At 47.3% G+C, this 18,972-nt stretch overlaps 1 protein-coding gene across 3 annotated transcripts in view; it reads right to left on the reverse strand.

The window, feature by feature from the left end:
- CLSPN (claspin) overlaps positions 1-18,972 on the reverse strand; it is a 270,119-nt gene that overhangs the window by 93,028 nt on the left and 158,119 nt on the right. For all 3 annotated transcript variants that reach the window (XM_069223824.1, XM_069223822.1, XM_069223823.1), the window contains exons 11-12: positions 15,606-15,802; positions 14,273-14,319 (exon numbers count right to left, since the gene is read on the reverse strand). In XM_069223824.1, coding sequence (XP_069079925.1) covers positions 14,273-14,319; positions 15,606-15,802 — 244 coding nt within the window. The remainder of the gene's footprint in view (positions 1-14,272; positions 14,320-15,605; positions 15,803-18,972) is intronic.

Consider the following 18,972-nt stretch of genomic DNA (forward strand, 5'->3'; position numbering starts at 1 on the left):
ACCCAGGGCATAGGGGCACCAGGGGCTTCCCATGGGCTGTAGCATGTATTGTGACACCCAAAGGAGCCCGGGCAAAATGTGTCTGCAGGCCTGCCATTGCAGCCTGTGGGAAAAGGTGCATGCACCCTTTCACTTCAGGTTAGTGCACCAGGCCACTGCAAGTCACTCTTATGGCAGGCCCTCTTAGTCCAGAGGGAAGGATGCAAGTACCTGTGTGTGAGGGCACCCCTGCATGAGCAGAGGTGCCCCTGCGAACTCCAGCTCAGTTTTTCCTGGTCTTCGTAAGTGCGGGAAAGCCATTTTACCTGTGTACTAGACACGGGTAACTACTTGTGTCCAGGTACGTAATGTTAACTCTGAATCTGGGCATATATGGTATAAAAAAATGTCAGAAACATACCCACAATACGGTTTGTATGATTCCATGCACTATGGGGAATCCTTAGAGGACCCCCAGCAATGCACCCAATAGTCTTCTGGGGGTTTTCCGGGCAACCCGTGCTGCTGCCACCCCTCAGACAGGTTTCTACCCTCCTGCTGCTTAACCAGCTCAGGCAGAGGAAGGCAGAACAAAGGATTTCCTGTGGGAGAGGGAAGAGAACACCACCTTCCCTTGGAAATAGGTGTTACAAGGCTTGTTAGGGGTATCCTCCCCAAGCCACCAGTATGCTTTGAAGGGCATATTTGGTGCCCTCCTTGCATAAACCGGTTTGCCCCAGTCAAGGGACCCCGATCCCTGCTCTGGCACGAAACTGCACAATAGAAAGGGAAATAACCACTCCCATATGCCCATCACCACGTGGCCAATTGATTCTGCCATCTTGAATCCAAAGTGGGCAGAGGTACCTGGGAGCATCTGAGTGGCCAGGTCAGGCAAGTGACTTCATAGCTTCCTTCTGATAGGTGGTCACCCTGCTAGGTAACCAATCCCCAACCCCTTGCTGGGCAATTTAGGGTCTACATCTCGGGTGGGTCCTCAATTTCGAAGTGCAAGATTCCAACAGGACTCCTCTGCATCGTTTACTTCATCTTCTGGCTACCAGGATTGCAATGGAGCTTCCAGGAACCAACAATCTGCAACTCCTGCGACGACTCTGCTCTGCAACATTGTTTCTCCAGCTCCCTCCAGCAACTGCAACATTTCCCTGGCTGTGCATCCTCGGAGGGTGCAGAGTCTTCAGCCTGCACAAGAAGTAACAAGGTATTTCCCTTGGAGTGAATGAGTCACTCCCTTGCATCTGCAGGAACCAACTGCAACGACAACCGGCTGCTTGGATCCTCTCCCCCAGAACTGCATGGATCCTGCATCACAGGTGGTGGTCTGGAGTGGTTCCCTTGTCCTCTCCACCAGCTGTCCAACTTGGGAGGCAGTAAGCCCTTGCCTCTCTTCGCAGTACCCCTGTGCACTGCGACTCTTGCATCTACCAAGGCTTGTTTGTTCCCCCTCTAAGGAATCTTCAGGCTCCATGTAGCCCCAGCCCTCCTTCCTGCAAAGTAGTGTCTCCTGTTTGCTGCTCCAGCGACGTGGGACTTCTTTTCAGGTGTGCTGAGTGGGCCTCGCTGCAACTCCTGTGTCTGCTGTCCGTGGGTTGCCTCTGGTGGCTGCCTCCTCTTCTTGCGACTCTCCCAGCAGCTCAGGGTCAACTTGGAGTCCCTTCCGTGGGTCGAGTCCTCTAGGCATTGCTAGTACTCTTCAGCCTTGCAAAACCCTCTTCTCCGACTCTTGATTTTGCCAAGGCTCGTTGGTAGTTTTCCAGCACCACCGACCGACAGCATTATGAACGCCAACGTGGGACACCACTTACATCACTTCTTGAACCCCTCTTCTGCTCCTGTGCTGCGATGCTGACTGTCTTCATCCACCATCGACCTGGTCCTGCATCCACAGAAGGGTGGGTAGTGGCTCTCCAAATCAAACTGACTTGGTCCCCTTCCTTTTTGCAATCCCTCTTCTGTCAGGAGACACCTTTGGTTTCTTCCAGTCTTGTCTGGGTCTTGCACAGTCCCTTTCCAAAGTTCTCCTGTGGGTTTGGGGAGAAGCCAGTTACTTACCTCTTCTCTCCAGGTCGCTGGGGGTGGGGAACCCTGGTGCTTACCTCATGGGATTCCTCTAGCTCCCTTCTACTGATTCCACTTAATTGGGTGGGGAACTGGCCTTCCACATAGTATATGGCTTGATCTCCCCCTAGAGTCCTCACTACTTTCTATTGTTTTTACTATTTGCTACTGCTCTCTATGCTAATCATGGACTTTAAATGTGTACATAATGGTGTGTTTACTTACCTCCTATTGGAGTATTGCCTATTCAGTATTTGTGTTAATTTAATAAAGTACTTTTATTCTTGTAAAACTGTGTGGTTCTTTCATGTGTGTAAGTGCAGTGTGACCGTAATGGTATTACATAAGCTTTGCATGTCACCTAGATAAGTCTTGGCTGCTCATTCACAGCTACCTTTAGAAAGCCCTGGTTTCCTAGACAATGTCTACACCTTACTAATAGGGTACACCTGGTATAAGGTGAGAACACCAGAGGGGCTCACCACACTCCAGGCCAGCTTCTTACATTGGTAGTGCAGTGGTGGGGTAAGATACTTGCAGTTGCCTTACCACTCTCTCACTGGTTACTTTACACTGGAAAGGCTATTACTAGCTATAAGGTACACAGTGTTAGAGTAGTTAGGTACACCTACACCACTCTAGCAAGAACATGTCTTCATTAGAGCACAACTCTCAGGAACCAGACTCACTATGAGGGTCTTTCCTTCCAAGAGCTAAGGGAGCTGTGTGCCACTAGAAAACTGAAGTAGGGAGAAATCCCAATTCTCCAAGCTGACCAGGACAATGCTGGCAGCCAGGAAGGGGGACGTAGTAGGCACTGACTCTCCAGCCCTAGGCAGAACAGACTTAGGCAACACTGGGGAGGGTCAGGAGGAAACTGGGGAACACCACAACCCTGTTAGGAGCATTTGTTTTTTGTTTGGGGGGGGGGGGGGGGGGGGGGTGTTTAAGAGTGAGTGTGAGGTCAGTAGGTCCCACTTCACTCCTAGTGGGTTGGTTCACAGAGTCTGTCAACACCCATGTCTCCTCTGTATCTGAGGTGGGCTCACTGCACCACCTCAGGGGAAGATTCCTTAGACAGGGAGCTTAGAAAACTGAACTTCGAAGAGGCCAAGCTAAGGCTGCAGCAGCAACAGGTGGCCCTAGATAGGGAGGCCTTGGCAGTGGAGTGGAAAAGGCAGGGTTTGGGGCTAGCACCCAATGGTGGCCGCAATTCAAACTTTAGAGACACCAGATCAGGGAGGACTCTTCTGATTCTAGGAACCTCAGCAAGATAGTCCCACCTTACAAGGTGGGAAATTATATTTACAAATGGGTCACTGCTTTGGAGAGGGCCTGTAAAATCCAGAAGGGCCCCCAAAGGCAGTGGGCAGCAATCTTGAGGCTCTCATTCTCTAACAAAGGCAGAGACAAACTTCTTACTGTCAGAGTTTGATGCAGACAATAATACAGCTCTAAAAAGTGCACTGTTAGATGGTTTTGGTTTGACCACTGAACAATGTAGGATCAAGTTCAGGGAATCCAAAAAGGAGACCTTCAAGATTGGGTAGATTCTGTTGACTGGTCTGTGAAAGCTCTGGAAGGCTGGCTGCATGGGAGCAATGTTAGTGACTACCAGGGCTTATACAATTTGATTCGGATCGGGCACATTTTTAATAACTGTATATCTGATCAGCTGTATCAGTACTTGGTGGACTCTAATCTGACCTCTCCCCAAGAATTGGGATAGAAGGCAGACAAGTGGATCTGCCCCGGGGTGAGTAGGAAAACTCACAGGGGGTGACCACAAGAAGAAGGAAGCAGGTAAGCATTAGGTTAAGGGTGGGGACAAAGATAAAGCTAACGAGTCTTCATCAAGCCCACAAAACACCTGAGGGTGGAAATAAATCCTCTTCGTCAAACTTTAAAAAAGCCTTGCTGCTACATGTGTAAAAACAAAGGCCATAGGGCAGGAGGCAGCTCCTGTCCTAAGAAAGCGACCAAGCCCCCCACCACTACTTACAACTTCTACCTCTAGTGCCCCTAGCAATAGCAGTAGTGGTGGTAATAACACTAGTAGTAGTCAGTCCAAAAGTGTAGCTGGGCTCACCTTGGGGACTCTATTGGGATCTGGGCTAGTCAGGAGACTACTGACGCTGTGTTGGTCTCTGATGGGGGCACCGACTTTGCCACCCTAGCTGCCTGTCCCCTTAATATGGGTAAGTACAGGCAGCATCACCTAATCAATGGTGGTGAGGCTGAGACCTACAGGGACACAGGTGCCAGTGTCACTGTGGGGACTCCTGAGCAGCACCTACTTGGACACACGTACCAAATGACTGATGCTCATAATAACACTTTCTGCCACCCCATGGCAGTTATTGATTTCAGTTGGGGGGAGGTCACCGCTCACTTTTCATTTTTCTTTTGTGAATAAACCTTTTAGACTAAGATCGGCATGTAAGCAGCATCTTTAACACCAGACATGGGTCTATGATTAAAAGAGAGTGTAACCTTATTACTGTCCAACTTTACGTAAGGTGGTTTAATCAGTAACACTGGAACTTAATTAATACGCTTTGTAGAGGTGATCGCTAAAAAGAACGAGTTACTTACCTTCGGTAACGACTTTTCTGGTGGATACATTAGCTACCTGTGGATTCCTCACCTCATGAATACTCCCATGGCGCCAGCATTGGACGGAAATCTTCTTACTAGTCTCTGCACGTCGACGAGGACGTCACTCTAGCCCACGCGACGCCGTCTGACGTCATACAGGCAATAAGAGGTCCTCGACGACGTGCGGACGTCAGTACCAATCATTTTTTACGTGCATGAGAACAACCAGGCAATGCAATGGAAGAGCAAGGCAACATCCCATTATATTGTAAAAACACACAACATTGTATGAATAACTGTAAATCTTTTTATATAAATATATATATAAAACTTTCTCTTTTAAAAATATATACACACACCAAGTATATACACAAAGATATATACATATATACATATATATAAATATATTATTTACACATCTATTGCACCCTCAAAGACCAAGAGGAGCGCACTCAAGGATTACTTGGTAAGACCAGAAAGGCAACGGGGAGGCGGGTGGGACCGTGAGGAATCCACAGGTAGCTAATGTATCCACCAGAAAAGTCGTTACCGAAGGTAAGTAACTCGTTCTTCTGATGGATACAACTACCTGTGGATTCCTCACCTCATGAATAGAGTCCCAAAGCAGTACCACGCCCGGCGGTGGGTGCCTAAATGGTCAAACCAAGAAATCCTGCAGCACTGACCGTGCAAAATGGCCGTCCCTTCTAACCTCAGAATCCAAACAGTAATGTTTTGCAAAAGTGTGAAGGGACGACCAAGTTGTGGCCTTGCAGATGTCGACCACAGGAACACCCCTGGCCAAGGCCGAAGTGGCCGACTTAGCTCTGGTGGAATGAGCTCTAATGCCCTCAGGAGGATCCTTCTTTGCCAAAGAGTAACATATTTTAATGCAAAGAACAACCCACCTGGATAGTGTTCTCTTGTGGACTGCCTTTCCTCTCCTCTTGCCCACGTATCCAATAAACAGCTGATCCTCTAGCCTGAAATCCTTTGTTCTATCAATAAAGAAGCTCAACGCTCTCTTTGGATCCAGACGGTGCAGTCTTTCTTCCTCTTTGGAAGGATGAGGCGGAAGATAGAACGTGGACAAAGTAATTGCCTGAGCCAAATGGAAGGGTGAAACAACCTTCGGGAGGAAAGCAGCCTTGGTCCTCAACACCACCTTATCCCCATAAAAAGTTGTATAAGGGGGCTTTACTGATAAGGCCTGCAACTCACTCACTCTCCTTGCTGATGTTATAGCTATCAGGAAGACTGTTTTTAAAACCAAATACCTCAAGGGGCAAGAATGCATAGGTTCAAAAGGGGACCCCATAAGGAAAGTCAGGACCAAGGACAAATCCCATTGCGGCATAACGAATGGCTTTGGAGGATATTGATTTAGAAGACCTTTCAAGAATCTGATAACAATAGGGGATTTAAATAAAGATGGTTGGTCTGGAAGACATATGAAGGCTGACAAGGCCGATAAATAACCCTTAATGGTAGCCACTGCACAACCTTTCTGCGCCAGAGATAGAGCAAAAGACAAAACGTCCGATAGATGAGCATGCAAAGGATCAATCTGCCTCTCTCCACACCACGCAACAAATTTAGACCACCTATTAGCGTAGATAGATTTAGTGGAGTGTCGCCTGGCCGCTAATATAACATCCACTACCTCAGGCGGGAGAGAGAAGGAACTCAGGTTGCCCCGTTCAATCTCCAGGCATGTAGGTGCAGACTCTGGAGGTTGGGGTGTAGAACCTGCCCCTGCGCCTGGAGGTCTGCCCTGAAAGGGAGACGGAGCGGCGGGCACATTGAGAGTTGGAGAAGGTCGGAGTACCACACCCTCCTTGGCCAATCCGGAGCTATTAAGATTACTAGAGCCCGGTCTTGGCGAATCTTCCTCAATACTCGAGGAATCAAGGGTATGGGAGGAAACGCGTAAAGCAACTGGCCGCACCAGGTTATTTGAAACGCGTCCCCCAACGCTCCCTGCATCGGATACTGAAGGCTGCAGAACAACGGACAATGCGCGTTCTCTCGAGTGGCGAACAGATCTACCCGAGGAAACCCCCACCTCTGGAAGATTAAACGGACTTGATATGGATGGAGACGCCACTCGTGGTCTGCCGAGAAGTGGCGACTGAGACTGTCCGCACGCACGTTCAAAACTCCGGCCAGATGGTTTGCTATCAAGCAAATCCGATGGTCCTTTGCCCAGGACCATAGTCGAAGAGCTTCTCTGCAGAGAAGGTACGACCCCACTCCTCCCTGCTTGTTTATGTACCACATCGTGGTAGTATTATCCGTTAGGACCTGTACCGACTGACCACGAAGGGAAGGGAGGAAGGCCTTGAGAGCCAGACATACAGCCCGTAACTCTAACAGATTGATGTGAAACATCTGTTCCTCTGGAGACCAAAGACCTTTGATCTCCAGATCCCCCAGATGAGCTCCCCACCCTATAGTGGAAGCATCCGTTATGACTGTGGTCACTGGTGGTGACTGCTGGAACGGCTTTCCTTGTGAAAGATTGTTGCTTGCAATCCACCACTTCAAATCCACAGCAGCATCTCTGGAGATCTTGATGGTACCCTCTAGATCCCCTCTGTGTTGAGACCACTGCCTTCGGAGGCACCACTGAAGAGCCCTCATGTGCCAGCGAGCATGCGTGACCAACAGAATGCAGGAGGCAAAAAGACCGAGCAGACGAAGGACCTTGAGGACTGGAACTACCGCTCCATTTCGAAACATTGGAACCAAATCCTGAATATCTTGAATCCGCTGAGGCGGAGGAAAGGCCCGACCCAATGTTGTATCCAGTACTGCCCCTATGAACAGGAGGCGCTGAGAGGGCTCTAGGTGAGATTTGGGCTCGTTCACCGAAAAACCCAGGTCGAACAACAACTGGGTTGTTGACTGCAGATGATGCGACACAAGCTCCGGGGACTTGGCTTTGATCAACCAGTCGTCCAAGTAAGGGAATATTGCTATCCCCTTCCTTCTGAGTTCTGCCGCAACCACCGACATCACCTTCGTGAAGACTCGAGGTGCTGAAGTAAGACCAAACGGAAGGACCGCAAACTGATAGTGTTGCGAACCCACCACAAACCGGAGATACTTCCTGTGTGACTGGAGTATCGGGATATGAAAGTAAGCATCCTGCAAGTCGACAGACACCATCCAGTCTTCCATGTTCAACGCCAAAAGCACCTGTGCTAGGGTCAGCATCTTGAACTTTTCCTGCTTGAGGAACCAATTCAAGATCCTCAGGTCCAGAATTGGTCTCAAACGACCATCCTTCTTGGGAATCAGGAAATACCTTGAGTAAACTCCTCGACCCCTTTCCTGCTCCGGGACCAACTCCACCGCGCCCTTTGAAAGGAGGACTTGCACCTCCTGTTCTAGCAACAGGAGGTGTTCTTCTGAACAATACGAAGGGCGGGGCGGGATGAGGGGCGGGAACTCCCGAAAGGGAAGGGTGTAGCCTTTTCCCACAACACTGAGAACCCAAGTGTCCGATGTAACAGTCTTCCATTTGGTGAGAAAATGCTGTAATCTTCCCCCTACAGGAGAGGAGTGAGTGGGAAATGAGGAAGAGGCAGAGTGCTGCTGAGAGGCTCCTCTGGTGCGGACCCTACCTCTCCCCCTGAAAGATCTATAGGGATGGGAAGAAGCAGGTTGCTGATATCTCCCCCGAAAGGAAGAGGAGGAAGAGCCACGCCCAAATCCACGAAACCTCCTGAAGAATCTGGAAGAGGCCGTGGAAGAAGGAGCTTGGAGCCCTAACGACTTAGCCGTGGCCCTGCTTTCTTTAAAACGTTCCAAGGCCGAATCAGCCTTAGCTCCAAACAGTTTGTCCCCATCAAACGGGAGATCCAACAATGTGGACTGTACATCTGCCGAAAAGCCCGAGTTACGGAGCCAGGCCTGTCTCCTTGCCCCCACAGTTGTGCCCATTGCCCTGGCTACCGAGTCGGTGGTATCCAGTCCCGTCTGGATAATTTGGGTCGCAGCAGCCTGGGCATTTGAGACAAGATCCAAAAGACCCTGGGGAAGCTCTGTAAACGAAGAGGAAATGTCATCCATCAGAGCATGAATATACCTCCCCAGGATACAGGTTGCATTGGTGGCTTTTAACGCCAGACTGCAGGATGAAAAAATCTTCTTCGACTGCGCCTCTAGCTTCTTTGAATCTCTGTCCCCAGGCACCGTCGGAAAAGAACCAGGCGCTGACTTGGACGAACAGGAGGCCTGCACCACCAAGCTCTCCGGCGTAGGGTGCCTAGATAGGAAACCAGGGTCAGTTGGAGCCGTCCGATACCTCCTGGCCACGGCTCTGTGAACTGCTGGGGAAGATGCCGGCCTCTTCCACACCTCTAACACCGGATCCAGCAGAGCGTCATTAAATGGTAACAGAGGCTCCGCCGCGGCTGAGGCCGGATGTAACACCTCTGTCAAAAGGTTTTGTTTTGCCTCCACCACCGGCAAAGGCAGGTCCAAAAAACTAGCTGCCTTCCGTACCACTGCATGAAAGGAAGCAGCCTCCTCAGTATATTCCCCCGGGGACGAAAGGTCCCACTCAGGGGAAGTGTCCAGCCCACTGGCCGACTCCAGTCCACGCAGCCCATCACCCGAGTCCTCTAGCTCTCCTTCCTCTAGGGCTCGTTGGTACTCCTGCTCTTCTAATACACGGAGAGCACGTCTCCTTGAATGAAGTCGTTGCTCAATACGTGGAGTCGACAATACCTCCGCCGAAGTCGAAGATCGGCGCCGATCTTCAGAAGCTACCGACGCCGCATCCGGCGCCACAGGTAACTTCGGCGCCGACGGAAGAGCAGCTGAAGCAGATGGACCCACCGGAGTCACAGGCCGAAATCCCGACGTCGACGGGATGGAAATCCCCAGGGCCAATCCTTCTGAAGCACCCGGAGCGGCCACCGGCGCCGACAGTGGCGCCGAGCCCACGTTCCCAAACGGGAGAAAGGGCATAAAGGGTGCCGGCCGAAGAGGCGCAGGATCACCCAAAGAAAAGGCCAAAGGCCCAGCCGGAGCACCCCCTGGAGCCATCTGTTGGAAGATGGCATACATCGCATTCAAGAATGCGGAACTATCGGCTCCAGGGGTGGGAAAAGCCGGATACTGGGGTGCCTGTCTCGGAGGCGACCCAGACGCCGGCCTCGGCGTCTGCGCCGGAGAAAACACTTGAGGCTCCAATACCTCAATCACTGACGCCTGTCCAGGTGAAGTTGGAGACGCCGGAGAGGGCAACGGCGTCGAAGGATGCGGCGTAACCGTGGGACTGACCTCCCATGTCCTTCGGCGCCGATCCGGAGACCTGGAACGAGTCTCCTTTGAATGACGCCGAGATTCTCTACGGCGCCGGGAGTCTCGATGACGCCGATGTCTTGGGGAAGAAGACTTCTTGTGATGTTTCCCCTTTGACTTGGCCATAAACAGCTTCGCCTCACGTTCCTTGAGGGCCTTTGGATTCATGTGCTGACATGAATCACAAGTCGAGACGTCGTGGTCGGAGCTCAAACACCAAAGGCAATCGGAATGAGGATCCGTCACCGACATCTTGCCTCCACAGTCACGACAAGGCTTAAATCCAGACTTCCTCTGCGACATTATTTCCACAGCGAAAGACTACGCAGCAAGATATACACTGTAACCGCAAGAGTAACAGTTGCTCCCTCGAAGATAACCGTTTCGAATGCACGGAAAAAAGGGAACCGACGTCCGCACGTCGTCGAGGACCTCTTATTGCCTGTATGACGTCAGACGGTGTCGCGTGGGCTAGAGTGACGTCCTCGTCGACGTGCAGAGACTAGTAAGAAGATTTCCGTCGAATGCTGGCGCCATGGGAGTATTCATGAGGTGAGGAATCCACAGGTAGTTGTATCCATCAGAAGAATGCGGTTTTCTAGGACATCATCTGAACAGAGGACCTGTGGAGGATCTCAAATGGGTACTTTATCAGTGCTCTCAATACTGAAGTTTGGCTACCAAGCTGGAAGAAAATGTGCAAAAGGGTTTTTTCATCAATTAGATAGATATCTGAATATGGCCACCAGATGCATTCGGACTGGGAAGCATCTCAGGGCTGACTGCACTAGCTGCAGAAGGTATGGTATAAATTCAGATAGCTGCATCAAAAGAGGATCCATTTTCTTAGAATCAACCCAGCAATGGAACCATTTTAAGTTTAAGAAAATCTTCACCATAGATCCGAATTTAGCTAACTGGAGACTTCTACAGCTTGATGAGATGTTGAGCAGGAGGCTTGCTGCTCATTTCTGGTCTGAGGACCTCTAGATGTGGGCAATGCCCTTTCATTGGAGGCACTGGTGGTGACAGATGTATTCTATGGTATGTGCAGGATGCTCTATGTTCAGTGACCAACGATCAAAAGGTAATGTGTTGCAAGGCTGGAATCAATGGACAAATCTTTGTCACTACGGGTATACGGAGAAAGGAGTGGTTTACCCATGAAGTCATGTACTACGGGCCTGGTCTCGGCCCATGTTGGACTATGGTCTTTGCCCTGGTGTTGGTGCCTTGCTCTCGTCTCCTTTCATAAGGTGAGGTAGGCTGTGCCCAAGAATAATCTCAGTCTGTAGCAGCCGAAATTGCCAGATGTACCTGGGCGGAAAACGCTTCTTTAGCTATAGGGTTGTTATATCTAGCAGTAGAAATATCCTTGTTTACACTGTAACGGACAGAGCAATCTAACTGCGTCTGTCTGTCATAACCGCCTGAAATGCTTCAGCAACATATCTACCAACTAGACAATGACCATTGAAAGCATGTCCAGGACTCTACGCTGGACATCTACCTTCAATTAAGTACTATGTAACCAGAAAAAACTAAATTCACTAACTGGCAAATTCCTGTGTCTGAAGCATCAAGTAAGGGAAAGCGCCTCTAATTACTTCTCTAATAACTGTTTTTGCTTGTTCCACTAGCTTCGCCATAAGAGGGGCGGTCATGCCACAGATGTCTGTCACAGCTTGGTAACAGCCTCTGCATTGTCTATCTATACAGACTCCCCTCTAAACACTTTACCATGGTGTTCAATGTCCGGCCTTAAGAGTCTGAGGGGAAAAACACAGTGACTGGATGTCTAGATCTGATCTCACAAAAACGGTATGATTTTAAACACGCTACAGACAATTCAGTGGCTCTGTACTTTTTCTCCATCTAGAAATCAGATCAGAGCCAGTTAGCTGAATTTCACATGCATGGCAATCCTTCCCAGAGATGGTCTACAACTAGTACCACCTTTATGGATAGCCTACTCTTTGTTTTAAAAGAGATTTCACAGACAAGCTATTGGGTAGGTGAGTTGGGCAAAACAAAGGCCTCTGATTAGGCTAGGAAAGTGATAAGGGTGCTGAGGCTACATAAAACTCTGCTGATATGTGAACATACACTGTTCTACAAGTTCTTTGAGAGCCTGCTGCCTGGTCACCCAACAAGATTTATTCGCTCCTTTATAAGTAACTAATAGCCACAATGATAATGCAGATGCTATCCCTGGTCCTCAAGCAGGGTGAAAATCCCAGAGGAATGTAGAGTTAATTACTGCTAACACAAGGAGATAAACCTAAGTGTTCATGAACAGGCTGGACAGTGGGACGTCCTATCTAGAGACTGAACAAGTGGGATTTATTAGAGCTAGAGAGGCTCTGGAAGATACAAAGTGACCCATCTCACTGAGAAACTCTCAAGAAGGATGTTCCAGACCTTCTCATGGCACTGTACACTATGACAGCGTTTAAATAATTCAGGTGAGACTTTCAAGAAGCTGCACTGAGCAAAGTTAGCATAGAGACATGGGTCATTGCCCCCTACCAAGCGTCAAAATCACGAATCAGGCAGGCTCTGATATCAGACAGGGCGCTCTTATGTAGAGGGACCAAACTAGCCATCTATATTGTTTGCTCTAATCATTTAACCCTTTGTTATCAAAATAGGATCTACCCCGGACATACCAATACAGGCATTCAGTATCTACTATCGCAACATTTGTAAACTTGCAGACAACATTTGTTCACCTTACCTGACCACAAAATATATATTTGCTGCACTGAAGTAAATGAATAGAGTGGAGCAAGTCTTTGGCTTTAAAATTTGATAAATTAAAGAAACTCTATATCTGACTTTTTCCATGGAGAGCTATATCCCAGCAATATTACTCCACTGTGGTAGCCCCTAACAGTCAGAAATCTGGATGTTATCCTGACTAAAAGAGTAAAGAGTTTATACAACACTAAATTAGCTTAAGCTTAAAAGATAACTGGCTTAGCAAAACTAAAATCACACTCGGACACAGAAAAATAAATGTCAAAGATGAAAATGTTTGCCTTTTCTTCACATCACCTCCTATATTTATTCCACTTCCTTCCGGTGGTAACCCCAAAATCCAACGTTTCAGCCAATTCACTTTTAACTGTGCAGAGAGATGGGCAAGATTAACAGAAATAGCTGAATTGTCTCAAAGTCCAAGGTATGTTTGATCTCAAACATTTTGCAAAACTAATAGGCAGCATATTAAAAGAACTGTTCATCAGACATTAAGAAAAGGTGGATGCATGAGGAGAAGGTAGGGAGTGTGTTCAAGGGTCCTGGCGAGGCTGAAAAAGGATCTGCATTCAAAAAACGCTCAGCCAGATTATGAGGACACCACCTGAGACAAAGAATTATCTACCTTTTAGCTTTTGCTCACACCTAACCATTTCAACTCATAATTCTCAATGGCAGGCCTTCAAGTGCTAGAGCGAATATATGAGTGGAGTTAAGAAACAAATCCTTTGAGATTAAAATGGGAGTACGATGGACTACAATGCATCAAAATTTGGCAGTCTACATCTTTTACTACATCTGCCAAATAAATCAGCAGTCGCAATACCTCTCACAATGGAAGAATGGACAAAGCAACAGAGGAAGAGGTATAGCAGGATCAGTAGTCCGACATTTCCCTAGAACCTTAAATGTTTAAGTCATCATAAGTACAAATGGTATCCTCTACAGACGTACCGTATTGCGTAAGATTTATAATGGGAAAAAAAAAATAGGAGCCCCCAAATTCCCTCCGCCCAGCCCCCTTCCTATTCATTTGGTGGGACTGCACAAACATAAGGCAATGCTGGTAAAAATGTTGTACCCAGGCTAACAATGTTAGGAACCATTTCAATAAGGATGCACAAGTCATTAGTAGTCAGATAGTTCCCTGGAACCTTAAATGTGTAAGTCATCTTAGGTACAAATGGCATCCACCACAGATGTATCCTACTGTGGAGAATTTATAATGGAGAAGAAAGGCGGACCACCTCACGGTCCTCCAACAGTCTTGCTAATCCACAAACTTAAGAGAGTAAATGATTATTAAGATTATCTGACCCAAGCATCCCATGAATATGATACCCAAGTGGATCAGGAGTGAAAAAGGGGTAGAGCGAAGAGAATGTGTTGGGATACTGCAGGATTTTGAAATCATGTTCCTGTGTCTGTGTTCTCATTAGGAAAATGCTATCGAAAAAAAATATAACATTAGTCCTTTACTCGGAACAAGAAGATTTTTATAAGATGTCTTAACAAAAGATCTTCAAATAGGATATGTTACCTAGTTTGCCTTCTTGTCCAACTTGAATATCTTCAGCTGTAGAATCCCTGGGGATAAAACGATACAAAAAGTATGAATGTGAGTTTGCTTAAAACAAGAAGAAAAAAAGTCACAGGCAAAGATTATACTCCCAATGACAGCATGGACCTCCAAGAACACGCTGTAATTTCCCCAACCTCATCATAGCATTTCTAGCTTCCCATTTGTCTCAGATGCGATAGAGCCTTCCCATCAGTCCAGTGGATGCAGACATTTTCAATTATTTCACTATATATGGTTATTATGACATCAGCACTCAGTAGGTACCCCGCTTCAGTTACTTCAACCATGTTAAGATTAATTTACTAAGGCAAATTGTTTACTTTTGTTACGTAAGTGACAGAGGTAGGCAACTTCCTCCATTTTCAGTTACTTTGTTTTGAAGATAAATGGCACCAAAAAAAAAAAAAAAAAGTTGATTTACTTTCAATGGAGTTTAAAAAAAAAACAAAAAAACCTTTGATTATACACACAATTGTTGAAACTGTCCATCCGCAATGTTAATTATGCACCTGAATTCATCTAAAAATAGTTATTTTTTGTGGGTACTGGAAACGGGATATGCACTAGTCATTAAGAACTATGTTGTGAGGTGTTTTATTTTCCTCAAAACCTTACCCTCCTGTAATTTAAAAAAGTGTGAACTGATTTGTGATTTCATCCAAATGTGTATGCATTTGAGGGCATGCAGAGCTAGAGATTCCAATCCTGCATACTTTTCATAAGGACAGAATATATTTTCTGTTCTCCTTAAAAAAATACGGTTGTGCAGTTAGCTTTTGCTCTTTTGCCTGTGCTACACAAAGGCAGCATGAGCCAGCTGTCTTGTTTCGATGACATGGAAACTCGTTTAGGCAACTCTAAGCATTCCACGCTGGAGAATCTAAGCTCAAAAAAGGCTGAATTGCGTCAGAAGAAACGCAAAGCAGAGCGAAGCCAGGTAGGAACTAATGGGGACAGAGACAGGTAACCTTCATCCAAAAACAGGCCTTAACTGACAGGGAATATCCAACATTACCACTTTATGGTGACAGTTGACAGAGGTGGAGTAATTGTACTGTTGACAATAACATTTCAATAACTTCTAGTCAACTGTACACAGTGTAAGCCAGAGAAACAACACTTTGGTCAGAGAGAGAGGTAGTTCTATGGGTGAGACATGAAATCCAGCTCCTATGAAAATCAGTGGGCTTAGGTTTAGTGAAGGTCTGGAGAAATCTCGAATTATGCGGGTCTTGCTCACTGGTCACCACTACCTAATTTTGCAGATTATTTTTTCCATAGGCGACTTTACCCCAGTTTAGAAGAGTTGTCCTTAAAAAGCATCAAAGTGCCCTCTGAATCAATGGGTCGGGGAGCAGAGCCACAGTCTGCATATCGCACAACAGTCTCCCCGTCCACAGAGTCTCGGTCAGTTTCCTTATCACCTTCTTCAATCACCTCTCCGTTGCAAGAATCGGCCTCCTCCTCACCAAGAAGAAATTCTACATTCTAAAGAAACAAAAATTCACTATTACCACACTAAAATCAAAGCAACAAATCTATAACCATCCAGATGCACTAAGAATATGCAAATTAGTAAGCTATTAATGCTTCTCTCAACTTGAAGATAATGCTGCTCGATCATGTAATGGGGAGAAACTCAGTATGCAACACTGCTAGTAATCAGGTTAACTGTACTTGTATTTATGTTTTTCTATCCACTTAACACCTGCCACCCATCTGGTGAAAAGGTGTTGAAATTAGTAATTTACCCACCAGGACTCCTGAACCTTATGACAAAGATCAATAATCGTGTATGTCTTCATATTACAGCACACACAAGTGTGTATACACATAATTTTTTTTTTAAATATTTCTCGAGAAGCTCAGTCCAAGAAAACAGCACCGGTTCTAAATGTTAAAATTATTGCCTGTACAAAATACGTTTTGTTCTGCATACAAACTTTAACTAAATAACTAACAAATATGGAGATAAACTCCATCAGGTATGAATTTGAAGGACCGGCAGTGTGAGTCGCCGAAACTGCAAAACATTCAGAACATTTACACCACAAGCAGGCAGGTATAATGTTACTACTAAAGTACACAAAAATGTGTTTGTATATTCAACTGTGTATTTAACAATTAACTGAAATCTGGGTTATTTTTAAAGTACAGCATTGTCAATAAGTGTATGGGTGGATTTTATTTTTGGCTCAGCAGAGCACCACTAATCCAGTAGTAACGTTTTTGGTTCCTTACAAGTGTGCCTAAAGTTGTGTCTTTACAGTTTGAGCTGTAGTCTTTTGTGCTCAAAATGTTCAGTCAATAAGTTTCCCCAAGCAAACTGCACCCTTAACATATACCCTAGTCTACCAAGAAGGTCTTCACTGTGATGTGTTGAGTACTGTAGTGTAGAAAAGCAACACCACCACCATAATATGAATAATACAACTCCTACAATTGCTAATATGGGAACCAACCTTCTAATTTAAACAGATAACCTGTGTTAGAAATTGGGTTTCTGGTTGGCTAGGGTATGCACCTCAACCAGGCAGAACCTACACAATCTAGTCAGGACAAGGGCGTTACACGTCCAAGATAACCCCTGCTCATCCCCTTGGTAGCTTGGCACGAGCAGTCAGGCTTAACCTGGAGGCAATGTGTAAAGCGTTTGCACAACACACAATACACGTGATGCAATATATACACCACAAAGTAAACACAACACTGAGCTATGTAAAAATAATCTGTATTGCACAAAACATAATTAGACCAACATTACTTGTAATACCCTGCTACCTTAGCAGTTGTCAGAATGTTACACAAGTTACTAATACTCTGCAAGAATATGCAGTTGTCACACTAGAACACGTAAGTACTCAGGATTCTGCAACATAAGCAGTAGTCAGGAATTAGAGTAAAAGATATATGCACTTGTCATGAACAATTCCTAAATACCCATAAAAGGAACATTAGTGAATATCTCCCAAGTCATATAAATACATATCAGCTAAACATGCCCATAAAAAGAACATAAGCACATATATGTAGAACCAATAAACAGGTAGGAAATAAGCATCTACAAATCTGTATTAGGCTCCTAGAGCCTAGATTTCCTAAAGAGTACCTGGGTTTTGGTAGGAGAGGCACTTCCAGTGCCTAACGACGAACATGGGGCCCCCCCGGCGCTCCTGTGCGCAAAACGGGGGCCTACCTCGTGGTGGGGGCCTGCCTCGGCCTCCTCACACCCTGTCCGTGGGATGGGGGCCGGGCGTGGCCCAGCAACCAGTTGTGGCTAAAAACGGCGGGAAGGGACCTCCGCTGAGGTCGCCTTTCCCGATTTTTGGTGGGTAAAAAGAAATGCCCAAAATTAGGAGCGTTCTGCTCCTAGTGCAACGACTGGGAAAGGGGGCACTCCCCGCGCCTTCCCCTAGTCCTGCCGAGTAAAAGGAAGGAGCTCGGACCCCTCCGGGGGCCCGAAGGAAAGACTCGCCCGCACCCGATGTGGTACGCGAGTCAGGGGAAGCCACTCCCAAGCCATCGGGAGGCTTCCCTGTAGGGACGCAGGCGGCTGGTGCCCCGGGGGCGCTCCTGGGAGCGGACCGCACCCCCGGGGCGCCGCTAGGAGCGCACCGGCTCCAAGTGAAGTGTCTTCGTGCCCCGGGGCACTGGGTGTAGCGCGGATCTCGCGCTGATTAGAGCCCAGCAACCTAGGCTGAGACGGTGATTTCTGGGGAATAAATAAAGCGCTTCACAAGCGCTGAGATAAGTTTTGAGCCCCGGGTTGCGGCGGTGTCCTGGGGCAAAGGTAAAGCGCTCAGGGCAAAATTAAAGACCGGGCTGCGGCGGTGATAGGTTCCAGCAATTTCAAGAGAGGAGCACTTTTCCAAAGCGCTAAGGCAACGCTGGAGAAATCGGTGCAGGGGTCAGGGGCACAGCACCCTGCCCCTGGGAGCAATCAGGAGCCCAAGGAGCACAGGGCTGGTGGGCCCAACTACAGACCAGCACAAGCGGTGCAGATGGTGGCAGTTCCTCCTAGTGACCAGGCAGGTCACAGGTCAGCACAACAGCAGCAGTCCAAGGTAGTTTCCTGGTGAGTCCATTCATCAGCGTTCTGTGTCCAGTTTCCAGTTCCAAGAATATTCAAATTGTGGGTAAAATTCCTCTGTACTTAGTCAGTTCACACAGTGTTTTTCAATGGTAGGGAGAGGAGGTTCCAGCCAGTTACAACTGCTTCTGGGAGTGCCCCCTCTCTCCTTTCAGCACAGGCACCAAACATCAGTGGGGGGTTAACGACCCTATTGTGTGAGGCCAGGGGACAGTCTTTACAAATGCAGGTGTGCCCCGCCTCTCCCTTCTCTCAGCCCAGGAAGGCTTTGCAATATGTAGATGCACCTCTGTGTCACCGCCACCCTCCCCGTGTTCAGGCTGTCTGAAAAGTATGCACAAAGCCCCAACTGTCAGTCTGCCCAGACGTTGATTGGAGACAAGCTGCAAAACACCAAAGTTATAAGCACTGATAAATGCGCACTTTCTAGAAGTGGCATTTCTGTGATAGTAATAAAAAAAATACACCTACACCAGTAAGTAGCATTTCTTACCACTGTCACAACCATACCAAACATGCCTACGTTACGCCTCATAAATCAGACAATACCCCTTACACATAAGAGAGG

This window comes from Pleurodeles waltl, chromosome 3_1 (genome assembly GCF_031143425.1).
Source record: "Pleurodeles waltl isolate 20211129_DDA chromosome 3_1, aPleWal1.hap1.20221129, whole genome shotgun sequence".
In the NCBI taxonomy this organism is placed as follows: Eukaryota; Metazoa; Chordata; class Amphibia; order Caudata; family Salamandridae; genus Pleurodeles; species Pleurodeles waltl.